The 25988-nt window shown below is 47.6% G+C and overlaps 1 protein-coding gene across 5 annotated transcripts in view; it reads left to right on the top strand.

Annotated features, from left to right (window-relative positions):
• Positions 1–25988, top strand: part of Sez6 (seizure related 6 homolog) — a 48415-nt gene that overhangs the window by 16345 nt on the left and 6082 nt on the right. For all 5 annotated transcript variants that reach the window (XM_070027337.1, XM_070027336.1, XM_070027334.1 and 2 more), the window contains exons 2-5: positions 7524–8195; positions 8580–8713; positions 17269–17464; positions 21796–21981. In XM_070027337.1, the coding sequence (XP_069883438.1) occupies positions 7524–8195; positions 8580–8713; positions 17269–17464; positions 21796–21981 (1188 nt within the window). The remainder of the gene's footprint in view (positions 1–7523; positions 8196–8579; positions 8714–17268; positions 17465–21795; positions 21982–25988) is intronic.

Here is a 25988-nt window from a genome sequence, read left to right as displayed (position 1 = left end):
GTGACCCATTTGTATATGTATTCCTTTCTTAACTAGACTGCCAGGAACTGACAAGGAAAGAGAGGGTGGCCAGAGGGTGTAATGGAGATAGCCAATGGTGGGGAAGAGAGAGTAGACTAGATGGGAAGGTGGAAGTACTTGCTGGCTCTCTCCAACAGATACTCCCCATCAATTGCCAATTGGGGCTGTGCTGGGGCACTGCCAAGGGCTATCCATCTTCTCTCTGCAGGACCCACCCTTGCCCACCCCTGCGGGCTAAGAGCCAGCACTTTGGGTAGCAGGGTGAATTCTGAGTATGTTGACAGGCAGAACCTGAACTTGGAAACTGTGTGCCCTGAGGTTATCCTTCATCATGGGCCAGCATTTGAGTAGAGCTATGGGAAGAGAAATGTTTGATGTTGGATCCTTACACACCATACAAGCCAATCATGTGCTGGGGGTATATGAAGAAGTGTCTCCAGGGGGCTAGAGGAGAGTCAGACAGAATGGGCTCCCCAGAGAGGTGATAGGCATTGGCATTTAAAGGATTCGGAGGGCTTGAAGAGATAAAGAAGTAGAGCAATCACAGCAAAAGTATAAGCAAATGGGGCAAAAGAGGGAAATAAGGTCTCTTTGAATGTAACTCTGTGTCATCAACAACTGCCCCTCAAGGACATACTGCCAGAGCTGCTTCTCTACTACCACAAGGCTGCAGAGCTCCCCACATCAATTCCCTAGGATAGCAGCATCCAGGTTGGTAGGGAGACAAGAAGCCTAGGGTCATAGCTGAAAGCCAGTAGAATCAGCAGACAGCTGAGCTGTGGGTTCTAGTCCTAGGCTCTGCTTCTCTTGAGTTGTATGACCTTGGATAAATTACTTAACCCTTCTGGGCCCATCCTTAGGTTATCTTGAGGTAACCACACAAACCTCCATGGGATAAGAAGAGGTTGAGAAATTACACATGAGGATAGTGACTGATCAGCACCCACTAAGCACTGGGAAAGTAGATGGAAGCTGCTACCAGCCCTAGCTACCTGGTTCCAGAATGTATCCATTCTGGATCCACCATAACTTCCAGGTGACCTTGGGAGAGTGTATCCCAGTTCTGGGCCTCAATTTCCCTATCTGTAGTGGGAAGATTATATTGCCTTTCCCATCAATACAATCAGTCAGGCAACAGCAAATTGACCTCAGATACTGGACACAGTGAGAGCAATTATTTCAGTAGTGCATGGAATAAGAAGCTTCTAGAACTGGATCCCAGAGGCTCTTTGCAGCCCTGCCAGTATCTAGCTGGGGTCCCTTAGTACAGGGGCAGGGCTGGGCCGTTGTAACTGTGACTGTGGAGACTAGATTCTGGCATTCTACAGGGGACTGTAGGCACTGTGACACTCAGGGCCCCCTTTCCCTCCTTCAGACTATGGGATAATAGGGGTCTGTGAGGCCAAGCCCTCACTAATCCCCTATTAAAACTTGAAAGAGGCCAGGAAACCTCCAGAATAAACTCATTAATTTTTATGGGATCATAAATGGATCCCATTAAATTCTCATTCTCCCAATGCTAGGCCAGCGTAACCTCAAGGACCCAGAGGAATAGGTTCCCTGCCCTGGCATCCCCCAGGCTTCCCTATACCTGTCCCCCAGGCTGGGAGTTAGGGCCTTCCATAAAGCATGGGGTTTCCCTGAACTCATCTCAAAACTTTTGGGTCCTGTTTCTCTACGGGCCCTTGTTTCTGTCTCTGAGGTGTGAACTCTGAATGGAGGCTACTGGAACCTCTTTTGGGACCATAGGAGTGATAAAAGATAGAGACCAGGCTTGGCAGGTAGCAGCTATGTCTGTCAGTAGGAAAACCCTCCCTACTGTGTAGAATTAGAACTCAAAGCTTTCTGGCTGTGGGGTCCAGAAGGCCCTGCAGAAGCAGTAGCACTAGAGGGTCACCTAGTGGCACCATTGCCTAGGACAGCTGAACCCACAGCACTGGGCACTGCATAAATGACTGCAGCTCCACTGTTCACCAGCCCTGCAATTCTAGACCGGATCCTCAGCATCCCTCCGGAGTCCCAATAGACCATCTATAAGACAAAGCATAAAAATCTACCTAAATGGATATAGAAAAAGAGTCCCTAATCCTTCCAGCCTCCCCTAAACAGAGGCTACCTGCCTCCCAATCAGATCCAGACCTGTGTGTAGGGGGTCGGGGATGGCACTGGGCCCTCAACGGTATGGTCACCACTGGGCCCCTGGGGAGAAAGGGCAAAACAAGACAGCCCTCCCTGGGAGGCTCAGGCTGGGGCTGGGGGGGGGGGGGGGCCGAGGCTTCCAATCCCCAGAGGGGCCACCTGGGGGCGGCGCACGGGCCAGAAGGCGGAGCGGGAGCGAATCCACTGGGGAGGCATCTTGAATGGCTCATTAGTGCCGATGAAAGCCTTTTTTCATTTCGTCTAAATACTTTAAACAGGGCTCCCTCTGATGTCTATTTGCATAGCTTAAGAGCTAATGTGGGGGGCAGGGCCCAGGCACTGGTGGGGCTGAGTTGGGGGCTGCATAAAGCTCTGGGCACACTCAGTGGAAGAAGCTGGCTGCGAACTAGGGTGGAGGGATAGGAGGTGAGGGAGTGTTTCTCAGGCTCCACCCGCTCAGAGGCTGCAGCCCCCAGCCTGGTCCGACAGGGAAGAACTGTGAGAGGGAATGGGGAGGGGGCAGTACCTCCTTGTGTCCAGGCACCAGGTGGACTGGACTGGTGAAGTCATAGGAGCCTGTAGTGTTGTGGTCACCAGTTCTGTCCTGTATGGACATACAGCGGCTTCAGATGGGTGCCTGCCCTCTATCTACATGGATGGTGTGATATTATACTTGTTTATGGATGACAGGTCATACTGTCACCAGATACGGAACATGGTTCCACAGAGAAGAGAAACCTTCCCAGGCATTTCCTGAGGGGACCACTTTCTCAGCCTCCAGGACACTGCTATTTAGAACATTCAGAGGAGACAAAAGCACTTCTCTGGAGTGACTTAGGTAGCAGAGCTGACGTTTGTAGCAGATCTGTGTGACCCTGGCACTGTTGAACAGTGTTGGAGATCCACTTTGGGTCTCTGGTTCAGAGGCTCTTTGGACATGAGTGAAGGCTCCCTGAGTTCCAGGCGGATGGCTTCTAAAGGGCTTGGGCTTAGCTCAGGCTTAATAGAATTGCAGATACCAGATCTGGCCCCAGCTCCACTTCTAAGCTGCACTAGAGCTTGGTCTAATCCATTCCTCTTTGTGGGCCTTCGCTGCTGTTAGCTCATTTTCTTTTTTCCTGCTAGTGAGGCTTGTCTGGAAAGACTAGGAGCCTTGCAGCTAGACAGACACTGGTTAACTCTTGGCTCCAGTACTGTGAGAATGATCAAGTCCTTGCCCTGTTGCTCCAGGTTTTTTGTAAAGAAAGAAGAAGACTCCCATCTCACAGAGTTGATTAAATAATATAAGCTCTGGGAAAGACCTGATTCAAGCTTACCATAAAACTGAGCATCCAGGTCCCTGGATTTTTTTGCCAGTTGTGGGGCTTGAACTCAGAGCCTGGGTGGTGTTCCTGAGCCTCTTCTTGCTCAAGGCTAGCGCTCTACCACTTGAGCTACACTGCTACTTCTGGTTTTTGAGTGATTAGTTGGAGATAAGAGTCTCATGGGGACTTTTCTGCCCTGGCTGACTTCAAACTGCGATCCTCAAATCTAAGCCTCCTGAGTAGCTAGGATTACAGGCATGAGCCATTCGCACTGGCATGTATGTGTGTGTGTGTGTGTGTGTGTGTGTGTGTGTGTGTGTGTGTGTGCCAATCCTGGGACTCAGAACTCAGGGCCTCAGTGACGTTTCTGAGATTCTGAGATTGATTGATTGATTGATTGATTGATTTTTGCTCAAGGTTAGTACTCTACCACTTAAGCTACAGCTCCATTTTGGCTTTTTGGTGGCTAATTAAAGATAAGAGCCTCATGAACTTTCCTGCCAGGTCTGGCTTTGCTCTTGCCTGGGCTGGCTTCTAATGGCAATCCTCTCAGCCTCCAGAGTAGCTGGAGGCTACTCATGCATGAGCCACCAATGCCCAGCTAGGTACCTCCTTTTGCTGGTCCCTTAATCACGCTCTACCCTTGAACTCTGTCAATGAGGCTGAGAGAACTCCCTGACCTCTCAGTCACAACCCTAGGGATTTAGAAGGCATATCTCAGGGCCTCAGACCTCTGACAGTCAACGGGTATCTAGAGATGCCTGCCTGGGAAGCGGTTTATCTCCCAGAGATTATCTTGCCCTTTCTGACAGTGGGTGGTGCCCACTGGGGACCAAGTAGTAGCTGATTTTGGAATCAATTTGCTGGTTTGATATGCTATCTCCATTCCATTTAACCAAGTGCTCAGTGCCCCTAGATAACACAATCAGTGCAATCGACAGTGACGGGAGGTACCCATTAGCTCCACTCCATTGCCCAGCACCTACCTGGCTGCCAGCAGGAAAGCTGTGCCCGCTATGGTCACTTCCCTAGTCAGAGGTTCTCTGTACACTTCTTCTCCCAACAAAGAGTCCCACAAGTGCCCACTCTGGGAGACAGGGAGGCACATCTTTTGGGGGGTAGTCCTGGAAAGAGACCCATAGCAATGAACAGATCCAGGAATTCCTCTCATATCATGCTAAGAATAGTCTGCTCCCCTGGCAAAGACTGAGTGACATCTGGGAGGTGGGCAAAGAGAGTAACCCTGTCCGGGCCTATCACAGGCACTGCCTGAACCCTCCATTACTGATTTAGATCAAAGGCTTCCGGCATTGTCAGACCATCTGCTCGGTGGGGGTGGGGGTGAGTCTGGCTGGGCATCTAGTTTGGACACTGTGATATTGGTGCCTGGCATGAATGCCAGGGCACAGATGGACTATTTTAGTGGGCATTTCGAGACATAGCAGTTGGTCTCAGTTTCTTAAGGCTTTGGGTTGTCTAGTCTTCTCTGACCCAGAGGACTGGAGAACCTTCCAACTTAAACCCGCCTCCACCACCCCAGTTTCCTCTCTCCTCCCATTTGTCTGACACATCAGAGATTCTATGGTCTCCTGAACAGAATGTAGGCCATCTGCCACTTCTTCACTCCTGCCAATCCATGGGGTGGGTGTAAGCCTGTGGAATGACAGGCCCATCACCAGACATAATGCTGAGCCGACCTTCTCCTTGCAATCTCTTCCACGTCACCTGGTTGTACTTCCTTTCAAATCCTCATTCAGCCATTTTGAGAACTGTAAGGATCAAGAATCACTGGCCAGCCTTTTCTGTGATGAAAAAATTCTGTATGAACTGAATCTGAAGCTTATATCCATTGACCTTAGGCAGTTAAGGAAGGATCTAGGGAACCTAATGGGCCACAAGCAGAATATACATCACCTTTCCAGTTACGTAGTTGAGTCAACATAATCAATAGTAGAGCCATGCATACTTATGACCAGAGATAGCAAATTAAGTGTCATCTTCTCTCACCTATCTATTTAAATTTGTATGGGCTGCCTGAATAACTATATTGAGAGAGATTCAGAAGTCCTGTGTGGTCTCTCAGCAAAAAATAATCAAAATTGATCAGCGAACCAAGTGCCAGTGGCTCACTCCTTAATCCTAGCTACTCGGGAGGCTAAAATCTGAAGACTGTGGTGCAAAGGACAGTCCTTGTTGAGCGAGGTAAGCCAAGAACGAAGAGACAAACAGTACATGGTCTCCCTGATAAGTGGATGATGAATCCAAAATGTTAGGTGATATGACAAAACTAACAGGACTTAAGAAACAAAGAACTCCCACTCATCTGGTTGAACCACTACTAAATATCCCCATGCTGCTGATCACATATATGGTATATAACATATGAGCACCGTTATATATTACAGACTGTGATAGACAATTTGCTCCAGGAAAGTTAGAATGAACTTGTGACTTTAAATGAGCATCATTATTCCACAATACTGTGAATTTCCGGAAATTAAGTAATCACTTAATCACGATCAAAAAAAAAAAAAAAAAAAGAACCTTGGGGAAGGGAGGGAGGGAGGGGATGGTAGGGGGAAAACAATGGAGGGGGAATAAATAAAAAAAAAAAAAAAAAAAAAAAAAAAAAAAAAAAAGGACAGTCCTTGAGATTTTTATCTACAATTAACCACACACACACACACACACACACACACACACACACACACACACACACTCTGCAATAGAGGTGTGGCTCAAGTTGTAGAGGACTAGCCTTGAGCATGAAAGCTCAGGAGCAGTACCCAGACCCTGAGTTCACACCTTAGGACCAGTATCTCACCCCTCAAAAAAAAAAAATACACAAAAGAACCAGAGACATGCATGGCCCAGTAATTGAGCACCTGCCTAGCAAGTACAAAGTCCTAAGTTCAAACGCTAGTAATGAAAAATAAATAAATAGGGGGCTGGGAAGGTGGCTCAGTGGTAGAGCGCTTGCCTTGCATGCCTGAGGCCCTGGGTTCGATTCCTCAGCACCACATAAAGCAAAAAGGAAAAAGCCAGAAGTGGTGCTGTGGCTCAAGTGGTAGAGCGCTAGCCTTGAGCTGAAGAGCTGAGGGACAGTGCCCAGGCCCAGAGTTCAGGCCCCACGACCGGACCCAAAAAAAAAATTTTTTTTAAGAAAAATAAATAAATAAAAGATAAAAGAGACTCTGGGGTACATATCAAAAAGAAAAGGAAAGTAGTAGTATTTCATTCAAACCTAAAAAAGACACTCCATCTTACAGATGAGAAAACTGGGATTTAGAGAATTTAGTCTATTTGCTTGAGACCACACAGCCCCGGTCTAATCAGTGTGGAATTTGAGGCTACATTTGCTGCAGAGCTTGGCTCTTGCAATTCTCCTCATATTACTGATCTAGAAGCATAAAATCAGGAAAGAGGAAAAGAGAAATGATTTTCTGAGATGTGAGAGAAATGAAACTTCATAGGACCCTAACAAAAAGCCACTCATATTTGAAGGAATTTAAAATAAAATCTCAAATATGTGAAGTATTTGCTAATGACCAGACCTAATAATTTTCTGCACTATAATTTCAGGCAGAAAAGTCACTGTGGTTGGGGAAAGCACTCTTGCTAACATCTTGGTCTTCTCTTTGACTGGTCTTGTGTCTTTAAACAAACCATTTCTTTTTTTCTGACCTATCTTCTCATTAGTAAAATAAAGCCTTGAGCTAAGGCAAATATTTATTAGTCCTATCTTGGCTGCCTGGCACACCATGTTGTAAAGGATTCTAAGGTCAAATCTGGGTACAGCAGGAAAAAGTGCAATGATCGATTTGTAATGTCTGTCTTGGGTGCTGGAGGAGAAAGGATAGCTCATGTGCCATCCTTGAAGTATGTGATATCATCTCACTTCCAGCTCTAAAATTTTATTGCTCCATGACTCTCAACAATGAGCATACATCCCAAGGCTTTCTGTCAAAAGCGAGATGGATCTCCTACTGCCTGGGCTGGGTGGGATGGTGCTCACTGTGGCGTAGCATGAAAGACTCTGATCATCCATTATTATTTCAGGTCTCTCTCCAGAGGCCCCAACCATGGGGGAAGGGCAAGTCACAGGCATGAAGGAGACAGATGGGGAGCTGACAGCGGCCCCTACACCTGAGCAGCCAGATCGAGGTGTCCACTTCATCACAACGGCACCCACTTTGAAGCTGCTCAACCACCACCCACTGCTGGAGGAATTCCTTCAAGAGGGGTCAGAGAGGGCCATGGAGGAGCTAAGGCCAGCACTTCCCTTTCAACCTGACCCACCTACACCCTTCACTCCAAGCCCCCTTCCCCGCCTGGCCAATCAGGACAACCGCCCTGTGTTTACTAGCCCCACTCCAGCGATGGCTGCAGCACCCACACAGCCACAGTCCAGAGAGGGACCTTGGAGCATAGAGTCAGAGCCTCCTGGGCTGCATATCACTGCTCCCTTACCTCCAGGGCCCAGTATGGCATTGCCCACCCTGCACTTAGGGGAGAGGCCTAATACTACACCTCCCAGCAGAACATGGACTCCAACCCAGGAGGGTCCTGGAGACATGGGCAGGCCATGGGCTCCAGAGGTCATGTCTCAGACCACAGGGCTTGGGATTGAGGGAACCATCGCCACCTCCACAGCCTCAGGGGACGACGAGGAGACCACCACCACCACCACCACCATCATTACCACCACCATCACCACAGTCCAGCCACCAGGTCAGCTACCTGCTGGCTGGCAGATCTGGAGGTGGGGCTAAGGGGAGTTATGGGGTCCCTAAATGCCTCTGTCTCTGACACTGTCAACCTACTCGGCTTTTTTTCACCAAAGGCTAGGCTAAAGGAGGCATAGAAATTGGAAACAGTCCCAGGTTCAAATCCTGATACTTCCAACTATAACATGTCCCTTGGAAACTTAAAACAGTAAAAAGAGTGCTAAGAAAGTCTGCCTCACTGAGCTATTTTGAGAAATGAGACAAGAGTAGTGTTCAGTATAAGGTGGTCCCCCTTTTTCAACAGGGGAGAGGCAACCCTAGATGCCCACCACACACACTGTGTGAACCAGAGCTGGGCTTTAGTCTTATGTCTCCTCCTGCCTCCCAGGCCCCTGTAGCTGGAATTTCTCAGGCCCAGAAGGCTCTCTGGACTCCCCCACACTGCCCAACTCACCCTCTGATGTCGGCCTGGACTGTTTCTACTACATCTCTGTCTACCCTGGCTACGGTGTGGAGATCAAGGTGAGTGACCTGAATACATCAAGGGGAAAAAGGCATCTGAATTAGTGTGTGCTCTCCCCAGAAAGGCACTTATTATAAAGGGATGTAGAGATACCTAGGAGTACTAGGGCACTAAGGGCCAGGCGTAGGAGATAGGAGGATAGCATGTCTAGATTCTGTCCTTATCAGGGCATGGAGAAGGCTATTGCCCATTCCTAGCAGTTCCTGAGAGGGCAGCAGGAAAACAAGTGTGTCCACTTTTTTACCTAGGACTTTGATCAGGAACTCAGGGGTGCCTGAAGAAAGGGTCTACTCTTGAATAAGCTGGATATTGGGTGAGCGTGAACTCCGAATCTATAAAGCTGAATACAGAAAACACAGGGCAGCATGGTTGAGCCTGAGAACCATGAAGCCCCATTCACATGTTTATTTGCTCATTCAATCTCTTAGCAAATGCTTGCTGACCACACTGTTGGAGAAGTTCTCCTACCAGGTCATGCCTAAAATGGCCTCTTGGGCCATTTTATCTGTCCCTTGGGCCTCTAGAGTCCCAGGCTTGTGCCCAAAAGTCCTCATAGATGTCCCACAAGTTTTTCTATCCCCCACAAACCTAACTCTTCCTTTTTGTTACTCAAAACCTGCTCATTACTCTGTTCAGGTTAGAAACCTGGAGCAGGGTCACTACACTGCAGTGGTAGATAGCATGTAACATGGAAATACCATGGCCCTTCTCTGTCCCTCTTAAAGTCCCCAAATTCTGTCACCATGATGCGCCTCCAAACTCTTTATACACACCTGCTTCGCTTCCCTTCATCCCCATGACACCAACAGTCTAGACCCTACCATCTCTCCCTAGGAATTCAGGGGCCTCCTCTCTGGTCACTCTATCTACCTACCTACATTGCAGATACTTTTTTCAGATTAAATTGCTCTCCCCTCCCCCCCACACACATTTTCCTAAGAGGCCTCTGAATTGACAGGCATCACCTGTCATCTTAGCCATTCTACTGGCTGTTTACAGCTGTTTATCTCCTGACTAGGCAGTGAACTCCTTGAGGGGTACCTTGCAGTACTGGGCCCAGGATAGGTAAGAAGGAAGGCAGTGACATTGACTTGGGTCTTAGAGATTGACCCAGGTGGAGAGGATGACATTCCACTCAGCTATGGGTATCAGGCAGGGGATGGAGGGGCCATAAGAAGGGGCAGAGCAGGAGTCTGGAGATCATGACAACACTACCTGCTTCTCAGCCTGCTTTCCACCCATATCAACTCCTGCAAGCCCTGGATCTAAATCTGGGCCTGCAGCCAGCTGTACCCTTCTAGGGCAGTCAGGTCCAGGTTTCTGAGCCAGACCCAGGTGGGGTGGAGGGGGGGGCGAGGGGAAAGGGGGTGTCTCTCCTACTCCAGCCTGGCTTCCCCCTTTTTCTGTGACTGTTTGCTCCTGCTCTGCCAGGCCCTGGGCCCCCTCACTCTGGGCTGACTGGAAGGGCAATTAGGAACATCCACCCCCCCCTCCTCAAGCCATTAGCACTCAGCGCTGCTTAATTAAAGTAATTAATGTAAAATCATCACCTAATGAGAGGTGGCACCGGCTGTGGCTCACAGGGTGGAAGGTGCCAGTTGCAGGTGTGGGGAAGAGGGTGGGAGGGAGAAGATGCCCCTCTGCAGGTTTAGGCTTAGTCCACCTGCCCCCATCAAGCCTACCACCCCATTGAACCTACTGGGCCAGGCTGGGTCTAGCCTAGAAGCTCCCACTAGGGAGAGTACAGATAATAGAGCAAGATACATTGCTAGCTCTGCCTACCCCTGCCCTGGCCCTGACCCTGGTCCAGGCCCAAGTATACACCCTGGATGCCCACCCCCTCACCCAGCCCTGGGCCTGTTGTCTGGTGCTGCTACATTTTTTTTTCCATCAGAATGCAAAAGCTGTTACCAGGCAACCTTGAGATGAAGACCTGCCATAGCCCTGAAATGCCATCAGGAAACATAGCAAATGCTGGCCCACCCTCCACCTCAGCACCATGGAGGCAGAGTCCTTAAGGACTCTGTTATCCTCAATGCACTGAATTAGAATAGAGGACATAGGGGCACAGAGTGGTCAGATCTGGGTCAGCACCTGCTTCAGGGGAGCAACAAGAGGCTAATCAGCCAGAATTGAAGCAGGGGTAAGGTTCTTCTGAGGGCTAGTTCTGGCAACCTCTACCCCACTCAGGCCTCTAACTATACCATACAAACCACTTAGGATACTGCAAACCAATACTTATAGGTAGATGGGAAACTAAGTCCTAGGCAAGAAAAGGAAATTGTCTAAGATAATCAGTCATTATCTTTTTTTTTGTTCGTTTGTTTTCTTGTTTTGTTATGTGGTTGGTTTGTATTGTCATGGGGCTTGAACTCAGGGCCTGGGTGCTATCCCTGAGCATTTTTTAACTCAAGGCTAGTGCTCTACCACTTTGAGTCACAGCTCCTTTTCCATTTTCAGGTGGTTAATTAGAGATAAGAGTCTCATGGCCTTTCCTGCCTGGGCTGTCTTTGAACCATGATCCTCAGATCTCAGCCTCCTGAGTAGCTAGGATTGTAGGCATGAGTCACCAACAACTAATGAAAGAGTGATTTTATTTCATAAACATAAGTTGAGCACTTACTACGTGCTGACCACTGGAGATCCAAACCTTCCTGGTTGTGGGAAACAGAAATCATAAGCAATGACCACAAAATACTCAATACTTGTAGGGATGGGGATAGGAAGCCCAAGGTCTGTGGAAATTCCAGCCAGGAGTCAGGGAATGCTTCCTGAACGTGAGGATACCTACTCTGAGGCCTGTATGATGAGAAATCAGAACTGTGATCCAAGGAAGTTGGCCTGCTTAAGCTGGGATTTGGGCATTGAACTAAACCCTTTCTTGAAAGATCTAGACAAGTTCCTTCAGCCCTATGGCCCACATGAGTATTATCCCCATCAGTCTTCTCCTGAGAGTTCCAGACCTTTCTGGAGCTCTGGCCTGGAGACTGCCTTTCTCACTGTACTTGGCATTGCAAAACCCTTCCCACTGCTGGCCTCCATCTTGGCTTGGCTGTTCTTTGTACCATCTGGAGCCTGGGCACAGCTGCCTGCAGTCCTTGCCTTATGCCCAGGTGGCCCATTGGCACACATCTCTCCCAGGCCAGCCCAGCTGTCAGCTTGATGGCAGGAACACCCTGCCCTGCTAAGCCAGGTCAGGACCAGACCTAATATTAGCACCAGGAGAGGGGAAGTGAGTCAGAGGGTAGAATTTCTGGGCAACTTCCTCTTTCCTGGCTCCAGAAAGACCCATCTCATGGGTGTGAGAAGGTCTGGCTCCATGGATTTAGAAGCCTGTTCTCATCCATAAAACAGACCTACCCTCAGTTATTACAGACGAGTGCCAGTTCAGTAAGTTTTAGAGGCTGTCATGTCAGACTGGGGTTCAAGTCTTGGCTCTGCAGCCCAACTCTCAGTGACTAGAATAAACCCCTGGCTTTCTCTGGGCCTCAGTTTCCTTCCCTGCCAAAAGTTCAACCAGATATATACATAACCCCTTCCCAGCTAGTCCCTCTGATTATGCTTCTCCTCTGGCTTCAGGAAGACTTTTCTGAGCTCTGGTGTGCAGTGGTACCTCAGGCCCTTGACCCTTCTTCCTGGTAGTCAGGAGCCTAGAATTCTCTCAGAATACACATATGAGGGTAGTGGCTAAGAGTCTTAAATAGCTGTGGATAGAATGTGGGGGTGGCACTCAGATGCTGTGGTTAGGTTTTGTACAGAGGCACCCTTGTACTCCTCTGCCTTGCTGGGTTGTTTATACTAGTGTGAACTTGTGCAAAGACACCATTTTTGCCTGCCTGTGGGCAACACCACTGGGACATGCGCTGATGGCTGGACTGGCAGCTTCCATCAGACAAAGCTGATGACCTCAGTGTTAGCAGAAGGCAAAATAGCTGTGCTTTCTCCTTGACCTGTCTTCTGGTCTGCTAGCGGCAGGAAAGTGCTGGACAGCCCAGGGTCCTATGGGAATTTTCCTCAGCTCCCTCTGCTTCTTCCTCTCCCTCCATGCCCCTCACCCCTCTTGTCACTGGATAGGGTATGGGAAGACAACCCTCATGAGTAGTGCTGACATTTCAATCTGCCTCCCAGGCTCTTCAGACGCCTGCAAATTGCATCAAGACTTCATCTCCCCCCTTGTCCAACACCCAGGCCTGTCTGGCCCCTGTCAGCCTGGTCCTCAAACAAGTGACAAATTACATTCCAGCCACTGCAGCAGGCCTGCAAGTGGGTGCTTGAAACCCAGGGGACCAGCCTGTTCAGATAGCCTCTAACTGAAGACAGGGAGCTTTCTGGATAGGAGCTATATCCCAACTCTCACTCCTGAGGCTAGGCTGGGGGCCAGGCTACCTTGCAGAACCCATACCTCCCCCAGACCAGAGGAAACAAGAGGTTTCAACTCCCAGTTGCCAGGAGAGAGGTTAGCTTGTGGGAACTCAAATCCCAACGTCTTGAAAAGGCCAGGCCAAAATCTATCTCCTTGGTAAACCTGAGGCCTGGAGTCTGAGAATAAAGATGTCTAAAATAAAGATGTCTAAAAGTCTATTTCTGCAGCTGATACCTCAGGAGGCTAGAAGGGGAGGAAGCTGCCTTTGCCTCCAGCAAGGGAAAACTGCTTATTTCTTTTCTTTGTTGGCAGTACTAAGGATTGAACTCAGGGCCTCCTGATGGCTATGCGCTACTATTTGAGCCACACCCTCAGTCCTTTTGTTTTTAGTTTATTTTTCAGATAGGGCCTCAGTGCTTTTTGCAGCCTCAGAGCTCTCCTACTTTTGCTTCTGGAATAGTTGGGATCAGAGGCAAGATTCAGTTTCTTAATAGGTGTGTTCATTTTCAATTTCTGAGCCTCTGTTTATTTGAGGGGATTTTACCACCCAACTCATAGAAATCTTGCCATATTGCAGGTGCTCTGTAAATGGGTAGTTGCTGTTGCAGCTGCAGCTGCTGCTGCTGCCTTCATCCTCCATCCTCTGATCCCAGCAAAGCAACAAGCCAGAGGTCAAGCTAGAAGTATATGAGGAACATGGAAGAAAATACTAAATTGATTTCTACATCTCTGCCTTTGCTCTGGTGATAATCTTCCTGCAGTGAATGTCCTCCCTTCTTCTTCTTCCTCCTCCCCCTCCTCCTCCTCCTTCTAGCTTCTGTCTTCAAGGAGCTCTGAGATAGACCCACCTGCTCCATGTGCATTCCCTGAGCCTCCAAGCCCTTGGCTCCCCCCTCGAGGATTCCTGCCGCACACAGCACGCATCCAGTGCCACTTAAGGCAGAATTGTATGCTGCCTGGCATCTCTCGATAATTACAGATTCCACGTGTGTGAGTCTTGTTTGCCCAACTCTAGAATCACAGAATCTCCAAGTTTAAGGGACCTCATCCAGCCTCCGCCTGCTGCAGGGATTCCCTGAGGGATGTCCCCAGCAGATGGTCAGGCAGCCTCCACCCAAATGTGCCTGGGTGGGGAGCTCCTGGCAAAAAGAAGGCACTTCTACTGTAGCATCCTGCCTTGATCCTTCTCTAAAGCTTTCTTCCCCCAGCCCCACCAGCTGTTTTCCTACCAGGCAAGGATAGGGACCTCTTTCTGCCCTCTCTCTAATCCCTGGGGCTCATCTATTCTCAGTAGCCACCTTCAGAGAAATGCTGAGCCTTGTACTACCTATCCCCTGGGCCCTGGTGGGCTCAGCATCCTGTGTTTCTCAGCTCACAGGGATCTGGTGAGGAGAGACAATCCCCACAGCCCACTCTCTCCTCACATCTATATCAAAACTGGCTTCTCAGTGAGAAGCAATGGGCAGATGGTAAGAGTCAAGACAGCAATAAAGGGAGGAGGAACCAGCAGGATCATTTGGGAGATAAGATTGGGGAGGGTTTGGTGACTCACTGGATGCTACTTAGCACCAGCCCAGGTAGTTAACCTTTGATGGCCCTCCACAGAGCAACATGTTAGAAACTTTAGACTGTGGATATCAGTGCTTCCCATTTGCTTGGAAATCTTATTAAAAAGCAGAATATGAGGTCGAGTGTGAAGGGCAATGGTTCATGCCTGTGATCCTAGTTACTTGGGAGGCAAGGATTGGGAGGATTGAGGTTTGTGGACAGTCCAACTAACAATTACAACAGAAGCTGGGCAGCGGTGGTTCACGCCTATAATCCTAGCTACTCAGGAAGCTGAGATCTGGGGATCGAATTTCAAAACCAGCCCAGGCAGAAAAGTCTGTGAGACTCTTATCTCCAATTAACCACCAGAAAACCAGAAGTGGCGCTGTGGCTCAAGTGGTGGAGTGTTTGCCTTGAGCTGAAGAGTGCAGGGACAGCATTCAGGCCCATGACCATACAAGGCCCATGACCGACAAAAAAAAAAAAAAAAACAGTTACAACAAAAATACAAATAGGAGGATCACCAGCCAAGGCAAAAATGAGAGACCCTACTCTTTTAAATACACTAACACAAAAAAGGCTGGAGTAGCTCAAGTAGTAGAGTGTTTGTTTAGCAATCATTAGGCTCTAAGTCAAAAATCCTAGTGCCCTATCTCTCCCTTCTCTTCAATATTCAGAGTGTGAGTTAGTGGATCTGAGGTTCTTCCTTCTTTACAACCTCCCAGGTAATGTTGCTTCTGTTGCTGGCTCAGTGACCACATTTTGAGTAGAAAAGATTCACCAGGCATAGTGCCACATTTGTGTAATCTCAGCTCTCAGGAGGCCATGGCAAACAAGCCATAAATTCAAAGCCAGTGTGAGATACATAGTAAGATCCTGTCTCAAACACAGAAAAGTTTGAATAGCAAAGTAGAAGGAGCACTGTTAGAAGGAGATCTGAGATCTCACCCTGACTGTGATCCTGGACAAGTACTTAAATATTTGAGGTTCAGGGTTTGTTTGTTTGTTTGTTTGTTTTAATAAAGCAGCTTCCTACTACCATGCCACAACAGCCACTTCCCCTCTGGGCAGCCCTTGTGTGACTGTATGAAGTTTTGGTACCCAGAAGCATGCTCGCTCTACAGGGTTGTGGCCTGTGATCAGAGCAAGAGGCCCAAAGAAGAGAGAGAACAGAATGTTGACTGGCATACAGGGAACATGATACAAGATCAAACCAAGTGGTCTGCCTGGGCCAAGTTGGGCATGGCCTAGAGGTCCAAACAAAGAATTTAGATTAGTACTCTGGGCTTCATAGACTCACAAAGAAACATTGGAGGATTTAAACAGGGAAGCACTATGATGAGTGACAGGTCTGGGACTATTAACTGACTGCAGTTCAGAAAATATTGATGTGGAGGGAGGAGTGAGTTAAGCCCTCCAGACAGGGAGGCTGACCAGGCAGCTGCAATGATCTAGGTGAGCAATAATATCTAGCCAAATGGGGATGAAGTCCAGTGAACAGATTTGAAGTCTGTCTGACAGTCTGAATGAGTGGTTGGACATGGGGCATGAAAGAAGAGGCAAGATACCAGTTTCTGACTGGGCACTCAGGTAGCTAGCAAGCTGATTCCTTAAGATGGGAGCCAGGGAAGCTGCTGGCTGGGGCAGGGGTGGCTCAGTATGACATAGGCGGATTGTGAGGATCATCCAACAGGGATGTTCAGGGGAAGCTGGGCACAAGTATCTTAGGCTTAGGACTACACACTACTGACAGGCCCTCAGACACCATCTGACCTAATCCACCCACCCATCATCCCTACTTTGAAAACTCAGCCCAAAGAGGGAAAAGAGAAAGCAGCTAGTGTACTTGAAAAGCTTTGTAAACAGGTCAACATATTTACAAATCCCAGTTCTTCCCATAATCTCTATGTAACCTTGAACAATGGCCTTAATACCTCTGACCCATCTCATAGTTATTGACTAGATAAGATGAGTACTTCCTGCATTGGAGTGCCTAATGCAGTGCTCAAGGGTCATAGCAGGCCAGGCACCAGTGGCTCACACCTATAATCCTAGCTACTTAGAAGGCTGAGGATCACAGTTCAAAGCCAGCCCAGGCAGGAAAGTCCATGGGATTCTTATCTTCAGTAAACCACTAGAAAACCAGAAATGGTGCTGTGGCTCAAGTGGTAGAGCACTAGCCTTAAGCTGAAGAGCTGAGGGACAGTTCCCAGGTCCAGAGTTCAAGCTCCACAACCAAAAAAAAAAAAAAAAAAAAGAGTCATAGCAGGTGGCCAAGTAGAGCCTGAAGGAAGCAGGACTCAGACAGCAGGAAGAAGTTTGCACCAGGTGCTTATGGCTAATTGGCTAATGCCTATAATCCCAACTACTCAAGAGGCTAAGATCTGAGACCAACCTCAGCAGGAAAGTCTGTGAGACCCTTATCTCCAATTACCCACCAAAAAAGCCAGAGTAGAGGTGTAGCTCAAGGAGTAGAGCAGTGCTCAAGCCCTGAGTTTAAGCTCTAGTACCAGCACAGATGGAAGGAAGGAAGGAAGGAAAGAAGGAAGGAAGGAAGGAAGGGAGGGAAGGAGGAAGGGAGGGAGGGAGAGAGGGAGGGAGAAGTTTGATTACTATGCTCTGCTTGCTACAATCTACCTGCAGGTCCAGAATATCAGCCTTCAGGAGGGGGAGACCATAACAGTGGAGGGCCTGGGGGGGCCTGACCCATTGCCCCTGGCCAACCAGTCTTTCCTACTGCGAGGCCAAGTCATCCGCAGCCCCACTCACCAAGCAGCCCTGAGGTTCCAGAGCCTCCCACCACCTGCTGGGCCTGGCACCTTCCATTTCCACTACCAAGGTAAGATCTGGGCAGTTGAGAAAAAAACCAGCCCGGGCTAGATGACCTCCTGGGAGTCTTTGTGCTATTAAAACTGGGGGACGGAGGAGGGAGTCAAAAGGGCTTGACAACAGTCACATGGAAGTCTTCAGCCATGGTCTTCTTCACCCATCTGCCCCACGCCCTGTCAGCTCAAAACACCACTAGATAGAGGGGCTTGGATAATGAAGGCAATGTAGGCAAATCACACTCATGAGATAGGTATGTCTGTATTTGAATCTCCTTCTCATTAGCTGTTGGCCTTTCACCTTTCTGACCTTCCTTTTCCTCCTATAAGATGAGACTAAAAGGGCTGGGAAGGTGGCTCAATGGTAGAGTGCTTGCCTTGCATGCATGAGGCCCTGGGTTCGATTCCTCAGCACCACATAAGCTGAAAAAGCCAGAAGTGGTGCTGTGGCTCAAGTAGTAGAGTGCTCTTGAGTTGAAGAGCTGAGGGACAGTGCCCAGGCCCAGAGTTCAGGCCCCACAACCAACAAAGAAAAAAAGAACGAAAGAAAAGATGAGACTAAAATAATTACCCCACAAAGTTATGATTAGGATTGAACAAAATGGTGCATGTCAAGTGCTTAGCACATGCTCTGTTAAGGAAAACAGAATTACAGGGTTTGCTAAGTGGGGAAGGTAGGAAAAGAGACTTAAGGATCTGAAAATCCCTCATCCATGTCCCCCTTGCCCATTCCCCTCTCTAGGAATGAAGTCAGCTTGGTTGTTTGAACTGGTTAACTGGTTCAAACACTAATAGGGAGATAATTGGTGTGAACAATCAAGACATTGTCTTGTACTGACATGGACAACTTCTGCAGCCCTCAGGGGTGAGGGGACAGCAGGGTAGGCAGGCTCTGAGCCATACCTATTAAGTGTTTGCTCTGTTCTGGATTCTCCGGGGTGGCCAGGGGGAGCCTGGTAGTGGGGCTGTACTGAGTTTGTACCAGAGCTCAGCAGAAACAAGGGCTAGCTGAGGCAGGGGTGAGCAACTAGGCAATCCTGCCAGCTTTTCTAATGGCTCATCAATCCTCCGGGCAGCCAGCATAATTTCACGCCACCTTAACCTTTTCTCTTGCTGCAAATTCCTCTGCACAAAATTCCAGACCCCCCACTCTGTGGGGCCAGACAAAAGTGGCTGCATGGCAGAGAGCTGGAGGCTGAGCTAGGGGAAAGCAGACCCCGACCCCCTCAGGAAAGACTTAGGAGAGTTAGCCTAGTCCTGCTCCCTTTTTGACTCCCAGAAGCCCTCCCTCCTCCGCCCAGTTTTTGTCAATGATCAGCTCTTTCCTTAATGAGTGTAATTCCCCTAATTATAGGCTGTAATTAGCCCTGATCCCAGAGATGGGAACAGGAGCGTGTGCTCACACGCACATCTCGTGGGCTAGAGAAAGAGGATGCCAAAAGAAAGGGTGAAGGGCCTTGTGCTGGAGCTGTCCACGCTAATGTTGGAGGTCACAAGGATGGGCCCCCACAGAACCTCAAGACATACCAAATTCTAACTTCCCTCCCCCAGCCTCTATCAAGATGGGGAGGCAGAGAGTCCACACAGGCACCCCTCCTCCATCCTGAGCATTTCTGGCACAGGACCTGACTCCAGAAATGAATGCCAGTAAGAAAATAACTCAACAGATTGTGGTACAGGCTTCCTGGGAACAGTTGTCATGGCAACAAGAGGAAGCTCATCTTAGGAAGTGGCTCTTTACCCATTATGAAGTTTGGCAGTTTCACCCAGTGTTGCTGCCTTAACCTCATCCTTATCTGTGAAAATGGGGGCCCTCTGTTCCCAAGCTTTGATTCAACTTGAAGGAAAGACAGCAGCACAGCTGAACTTGACATGTGGCTTATGATCAGGACCTTCCGAAGGGTTAGACCTTCTAACCTCCTATCTGGGTACAATGATCTGTGAGGAGTAAGTGACTACCCTAAATAACTTGTCTCTGACTCTTAAGGTTTTTCTGGTTCCTGAACCCAGCTTTCTACTTTACCTGGAAAAGAAGAGGGGGACAGGAAGCAGGTGGGCTCTAGAGACAAAGCTACTTCCTTACAGTGTGATGAGGGTACACAGGCTCTCTGAACTTCAGTATTTTCAAAGTTGAGTTTTCCTTATCTGAAAATGGATTAATAACCCCTACTTTGCTTCCTTCCTCCCAAGCATATTGTAAATATCAAGTAAGAAAAGTATGAGGGGCTGGGAAGGTGGCTCGGTGGTAGAGTGCTTACCTCATATGCATGAGGCCGTAGGTTCAGTTCCTCAGCACCACATAAACAGAAAATGCTGGAAGTGGTGCTGTGGCTCAAGTGGTAGAGTGCTAGCCTTGAGCTGAAGAGCTGAGGGATATCCAGGCCCAGAATTCAAGTCCCATGACTGACCAAAAAAAAAAAAAAAAAAAAAAGATTACAAATAGAGCTGAGGCCTATAATCCTATTCAGGAAGCTGAGATCTGAGGATCATTATTCAAAACCAGCCAGGGTAGAAAAGTCTGCAAAACTGTCTCTAATTAACCAGCAAAAAAGCTGGACTAGAGGTGTAGCTCCATCGTCGAATGCCAGTCAGAAATGGAAAAAGCCATACTAGCATGTGAGGCCTTGAATTCAAGCCTGGCAAGTAAAAAATTACAAATGGTAGCAGCAGGCTGAGGTGTTAGATGTCTGTTTTGTGACAGTCACTTCACATCTACCCACTCAAGCTCTACAGTGCTGGATTCAGCACTCAAAATTGGTGGCTAAACAAGGAAACTGAGGCACAAGCAATGGAGGTAACAGTGATAGCCAGCTTCAACCCAGAGCCTAGCTCCTAAGCATTGTCTTTGCCACCTGCTAATCACAACTAGTCTGTTCTTGACTATCTTCCCCAAGACATCTGAAAACAGGCATTGTAACTGAGGTCAGGACAGGTAAAAGTCCCAAAACTGAGACAACTGAAGCTTCTAGCCCCCATCAGTCCAGAGGCAGCCCTTTTTTCTATTCATACAAAGGCATACCCCGGCGTAGAACAAGCTTTCTCTCAGTTCCTCTTCCTTTTTTTTCTTTTTCTCTATACATTCAAGCCAGAATCCCCATTTTTAGCTACTACCCTAGCTTGTCCCTATGGTTGCCATGATGTTTCATAGGATTTGCTGCCATCATGTGGCTATACATGGAATGATAATGCTAAACCACCAGGTTACCCCAGGCAACTAGTTCCACCCCCAGCTTCCCTGAAGGCACTCTCTGCCTTGTTACCCTCACCCCCACCTTGTCCTTAAAAAAATTCAGCACCATTGCCATGAAGCTTTTTAACACTTCTCAATACTACAAAGTCTTTACTGACGTCAGCCTTTCCTGCTGTGATTCATATTTGTCTCCTACAGAAAAAAAATCAATATTTTATATTAGGCCTCTTCACTATTTTAAGTTCTTTCACATCTACAAGTCACTTCGAAAATGAGTGTGTGTGTTGGGGGGGTGTTGTTGGGGATTAACTCAGAGCCTCAGGAATATTATACAAATACTCTGCCACTGAACTGCACTCCCAACCCCCATTAAACACTTCTTAAAGATATATATTAACAGCTGGGTGCCAGAGAAACCAAGCTAAGTAAAATATTATCCTGTTTAGCCTCATAAGTGGGCTAGTGTTGTTGTTTGGGGTTTTGTTTATTTGTTTTTATTTTTGTTTTGCCAGTCTTGGCACTTGAACTCAGGGACTTGGCACTGTCCCTGAGCTTCTTTTGCTCAAGGCTAGCACTCTACCACTTGTGCTACAGAACCACTTCTGATTTTTTTCTTTTATATGGTGCTGAGGAACCAAACCCAGAGCTTCATGCATGCTGGGCAAGCACTCTACCACTAAGCCACATTCCCAACCCTGGACTAGTGTTTTGAACTTCATTTAACAAATTAAAAAATAAAAAAATAAAAAAGTTAATAATCTGCCTAAAATGTCACCAAGGTTGGACCAGAACCCAAGCTTCCTACCTTCCAGCTTTATGTTATTCTACTATCCATCCCAGAGTGCTAGAAATATCATTATCATCTAATAGGAAAGGGACAAGGGTATTTTCTGAAATTCCTGATACTTCTTATGGGCCCAAGTGACACCTTGTCAGGATGGGACAGACTGACACAGGCCTTCATCCTTCCAATAAGCTCATCCTACACACACACACACACACACACAATAACACAATATCACCTGTTCTCTCTTTGCAGCCTATCTCCTGGCACAGGCCTTCACCCTCACCATAAGCTCGTCCTACACACACACACACACACACACACACTCACACACACACACACACACACAATCACTTGTTCTGTCTTTGCAGCCTATCTCCTGAGATGCCACTTTCCTCGACGTCCAGCTTATGGAGATGTGACTGTCACCAGCCTCCACCCAGGAGGCAGTGCACGTTTCCACTGTGCTACTGGCTACCAGCTGAAAGGTGCTAGGCATCTTACCTGTCTCAATGCCACCCAGCCCTTCTGGGATTTCCAGGAGCCTGTGTGCATTGGTGAGTGATCCCAGGGGGGAAAGGGCTCAGTGCTGAGCACAGGAGCAAGATGGGGGTTCATCCTATTGTTGAACACTTCCTTCTACAAGGAAGCCAGAAAAGGTCCCATCCTTCCCTCACTTACTTAGCATTCACCGTATAGAAGAACCATACAGGGCCTTAAATACAAACTGCCCTCAGAGCCCACAGTTGCTGAAAAGGAAAGAAGGAGGGACCTAGGGTCAGGGTCACTGACTTTCAGAAATAAAAGGTACCAATGAAGAAACACTAGTGGGAAGCAATCATTCCTAGTTAGCTATTGAAGAGGTTTCCTACGGGGAGGTGGCACTGAAAGGTTTGACATTTGGATAGAGGAACAATGTGGGTAGTAACATAGGGTTCAGAAGGAGAGGGTGTTTAGAGACAGAGAGAACAGCCAGATAGAAAGTGTAGTAGAAAGGGCCTTGATTGCCAGATACTAGGTGAGGAGAGGCTGAAGTTTTTGAGAAAAGGGGGAGAAGCTCAGAGCTATTCTTTTGGGGATCCACCTGAGTGGCTGTCGAAAGTCTGAAAGGACAGCCAGGTAAGAGGATTTGAATCTGGACAGTGACATTGAGAATGTAGACAAGGGAAATTGCAGAGATATTGATGAGGGAATCAGAAAAAGTGAAAAGGAACCTCCAGGCTCTGGTCTGGTGCCACTAGTCTGATGATCAGGAGTCTAGGATTGTTGCCAACAGCATGGGAGAAGAAAGAGTATGAGGTCTGCAATATGACAAGCAACTTAGGCTGTGTGTGTGTGTGTGTGTGTGTGTGTGTGTGTGTGTGTGTGTGTGTGTGTGTGTGTGTGTGTGTGTATGTGCTGGTAATGGGGATTGAATTCAGGGCCTGGGTCTGAATTTGAGCTGTGTGTGTGTGTGTGTGTGTGTGTGTGTGTGTGTGTGCTGGTAATGGGGATTGAATTCAGGGCCTGGGTCTGAATTTGAGCTTTGTGTGTGTGTGTGTGTGTGTGTGTGTGTGTGTGTGTGTGTGTGTGTGTGTGTGTGTGCTGGTAATGGGGATTGAATTCAGGGCCTGGGTCTGAATTTGAGCTTTTTTTGCTTAATGCTGGTACTCTACAACCTAAACCATAACTCCACTTCCAGCATTTTGGTGGTTAATTGATGATAAGGATCCTTCAGACTTTCTTGCCTGGACTGACTTTAAACTTCAATCCTCAGATCTCAGCCTCTCGAGTAGCAAGGATTACAGGTGTGAGCCACTGACACCCAGCTTAAACTGTTTTAGTTTTAGGAGAGGAAGAGGCTTGAGCTCTTGAACCTTAGTTCACTCTATAAAGTCTTGTTATTGCAAAAATAAGGCAGACATGTTCTCTGCCCTTGAGGAGTTCTGTCTAGTGGGCAGACTGGTCAGCAGCAAAATGTGGACAGTGCTGTGATACAGGTGGTGCTGTGATACAGGTGGTGCTGTGATACAGGTGGCTTCCAGTGTGACAGGAAGTGAGGGAGAACAGCTCCAAAGTGAGAGAGGAGGCAAGGAAGGCTTCCCGGGGAGAAGGTATGGAAAGCTTCCAAAAATGCTAGTGTGAAAATGTAGGGTGGATTCCTAGAACAGCATATGCGAAGGCCTGGAGACCTGAACTGCAGGATACTCTGAGGACATTGTGAGGTGTGACCAAAGAAGAGAGTGTGCAGGGAGGGGAGACGGAACCTGAGTAGAGAGAGTTCAATTGACAAAAGGCCTGAATGCCATTTTGTGTGTTTTGTTTGTCAGTTTTGGTGGGTTTTTTTTTTTACCCATTTTCCTCTGATTCTGTGCCCTCCTCCTAACTTCCCTCTTATGTGCATATGTATATACCATAGGTGGGGTCAAGAACCTAGAGTCATCTAAAAATGATGTGACAAATTAAGCAGAAGTCCTTTGTTTCTTGAGTCCTGTTTGCTTTGTCATATCTCGTTTTGCTTTGAATTTAACCTCCACAAATCAGGGAGAGTATGTGCTGTTTGTCTCTCTGATCTTGGCTTATTTCACCCGACATGATTTGTTCTAGTTTCATCCATTTCCCTGCGAATGCCATTATTATATCCTTTCTAATGGTTGTGTAATATTCCATTGTATATAGATTCCACAATTTTTTGATCCATTCATCTGTATTGGGGTGTCTGGTTTGTTTCCTTATCTTGTTGAATGCCATTTTGAACTGAACTCAACAGAGAACCACTGAAAATGTTTTTCCCTTTTGTTATTAGTGTATATTAATTGTACAAAATGGATCCATTGGGATAGGTACACACATGTCATACATTACATGACTTTAAGCCATACTGGAACACAATCAGATTTGAAGGGAAGTTTCATGTTGAGACCAAGTAAAAAGATAGGTCTACCCTCTCTTTAGAGAGGCCAAGAAAAGATTCACCCAGGCCCCAATACTTTTATGAACTTATAATATTTTGCTAGAGTACTTGGAAGCAATGGTACTGTGTATGGGCCATGGTAGCCTAGTCTTTGAGAGTATTTAGGAGGGGAAAGCACTGACTGGAGCTGGCCACCTCCCCTACTCAGACTCCTTCTCTCCCCCACTCACCTATCAGTAGCTTGTGGCCAAGTAAATGAGCAACCCTCACTGCTGGGCCTAGAGAAGCCACTCAGCTCTCCTTTGGAAGAGAACAAACCTTTGACAGAGCAGTCAGCCTAGAAATGACATTGTAATGATACCTAAAGAACTCCTGTAGACACACACACACACACACACACACACACACACACACACACACACACACACACCTATATGAGGCCATCTCTGCCCTATGCTAAGAACATAAGGGTTTGAGGTGGATGGCAGGCACATTAGGTGCTGCTAATTCCTACTCTAGTCCTGCCCTTTCTATATTCATTCACTCATTTAGTTCATCTCCCATTGAATACCAACTCTGCCTGACCTGAACCAGACCTAGATCCAAGGGATACTAGTTAAGAGATAAACCCAAACAAATAACTAGTTTCTTTGCTTGTTTGTTTACTTATTTATTTTTGAGATGCTAGAGATTAAACCCAAGGACTTGTTTTGCTAGGTAAGTTAGGTGACTGGTTTTAGTGCTCTATATAGTTTTGTTTTGTTTTGTTTTTTTTGTCGGTCGTGGGGCTTAAACTCTGGGCCTGGGCGTGGTCCCTCAGCTCTTCAACTCAAGGCGAGCGCTCTACCACTTGAGCTACAGTGCCACTTCCAGGTGACTGGTTTTAGAAAAGTAGCATGAAGCCAGGTGCCAGTGGCTCACGCCTGTAATCCTAGCCACTCAGGAGGCTGAGGTCTGAGGATTGCAGTTCAAAGCCAGCCCAGACAGGAAAGTCCATGAAACTCTTATCTCCAATAAAACCACAAGAAAACCGGAAGTGGCACTGTAGTTCAAGTGGTAGAGCACTAGCCTTGAGCTGAAGAGCTAAGGGACAGTGTTCAGGCCCAGAGTTCAAGCCCCATGACCAACCAAAAAAAAAAAAAAAAAAGGAAAGAAAAGTAGCATGAGGCCAGGCATAGTGATACAATGCCTTTGATACCAATACTTTAAAAGCTGAGGCAATACTAAGTTCTAGCACATCCTGGGCTAAATAGCCAGACCTTGTTTCAGGAAAAAAAAAAAGGGGGTGGGGTAGGGGGTGAGGAAGAAAGGAAGGAGGGAGGGAAAGTGAAAAAGGAAAAAGATGGGAAAGAAGGAAAGAAGGGAAGGAAGGGATGATGGAAGGAAGGAGCGAGGGGGAAAAAAAGCAAGAAAGAAGGAAAAAATGAGGCACAGGTAGCATATGTAATTCAAGGTCAGAGCTCAGAGTAAGAGGTATAACAATACAGTTCTCCCTGGGGGGGAGAAGGGGGAGGCCATGTCAAAGAAGCCCTACTAAAGGAGTGAGCAGAGAGGGAAGGTGGCTTATCCAGGGTTACACAGCCAGCTAGTAGCTATTTATAGATAAGAAAGTTGCATGCACATGAATAATCTCAGCGATGTGGACAGTTAGGAGGTAGGACTATGATGTCC

Source organism: Dipodomys merriami, unplaced genomic scaffold (assembly GCF_024711535.1).
Source record: "Dipodomys merriami isolate MVZ:Mamm:240054 unplaced genomic scaffold, mDipMer1.0.p SCAF_19, whole genome shotgun sequence".
Classification (NCBI taxonomy): Eukaryota; Metazoa; Chordata; class Mammalia; order Rodentia; family Heteromyidae; genus Dipodomys; species Dipodomys merriami.
This window is presented reverse-complemented; position numbering and strand designations above follow the sequence as displayed.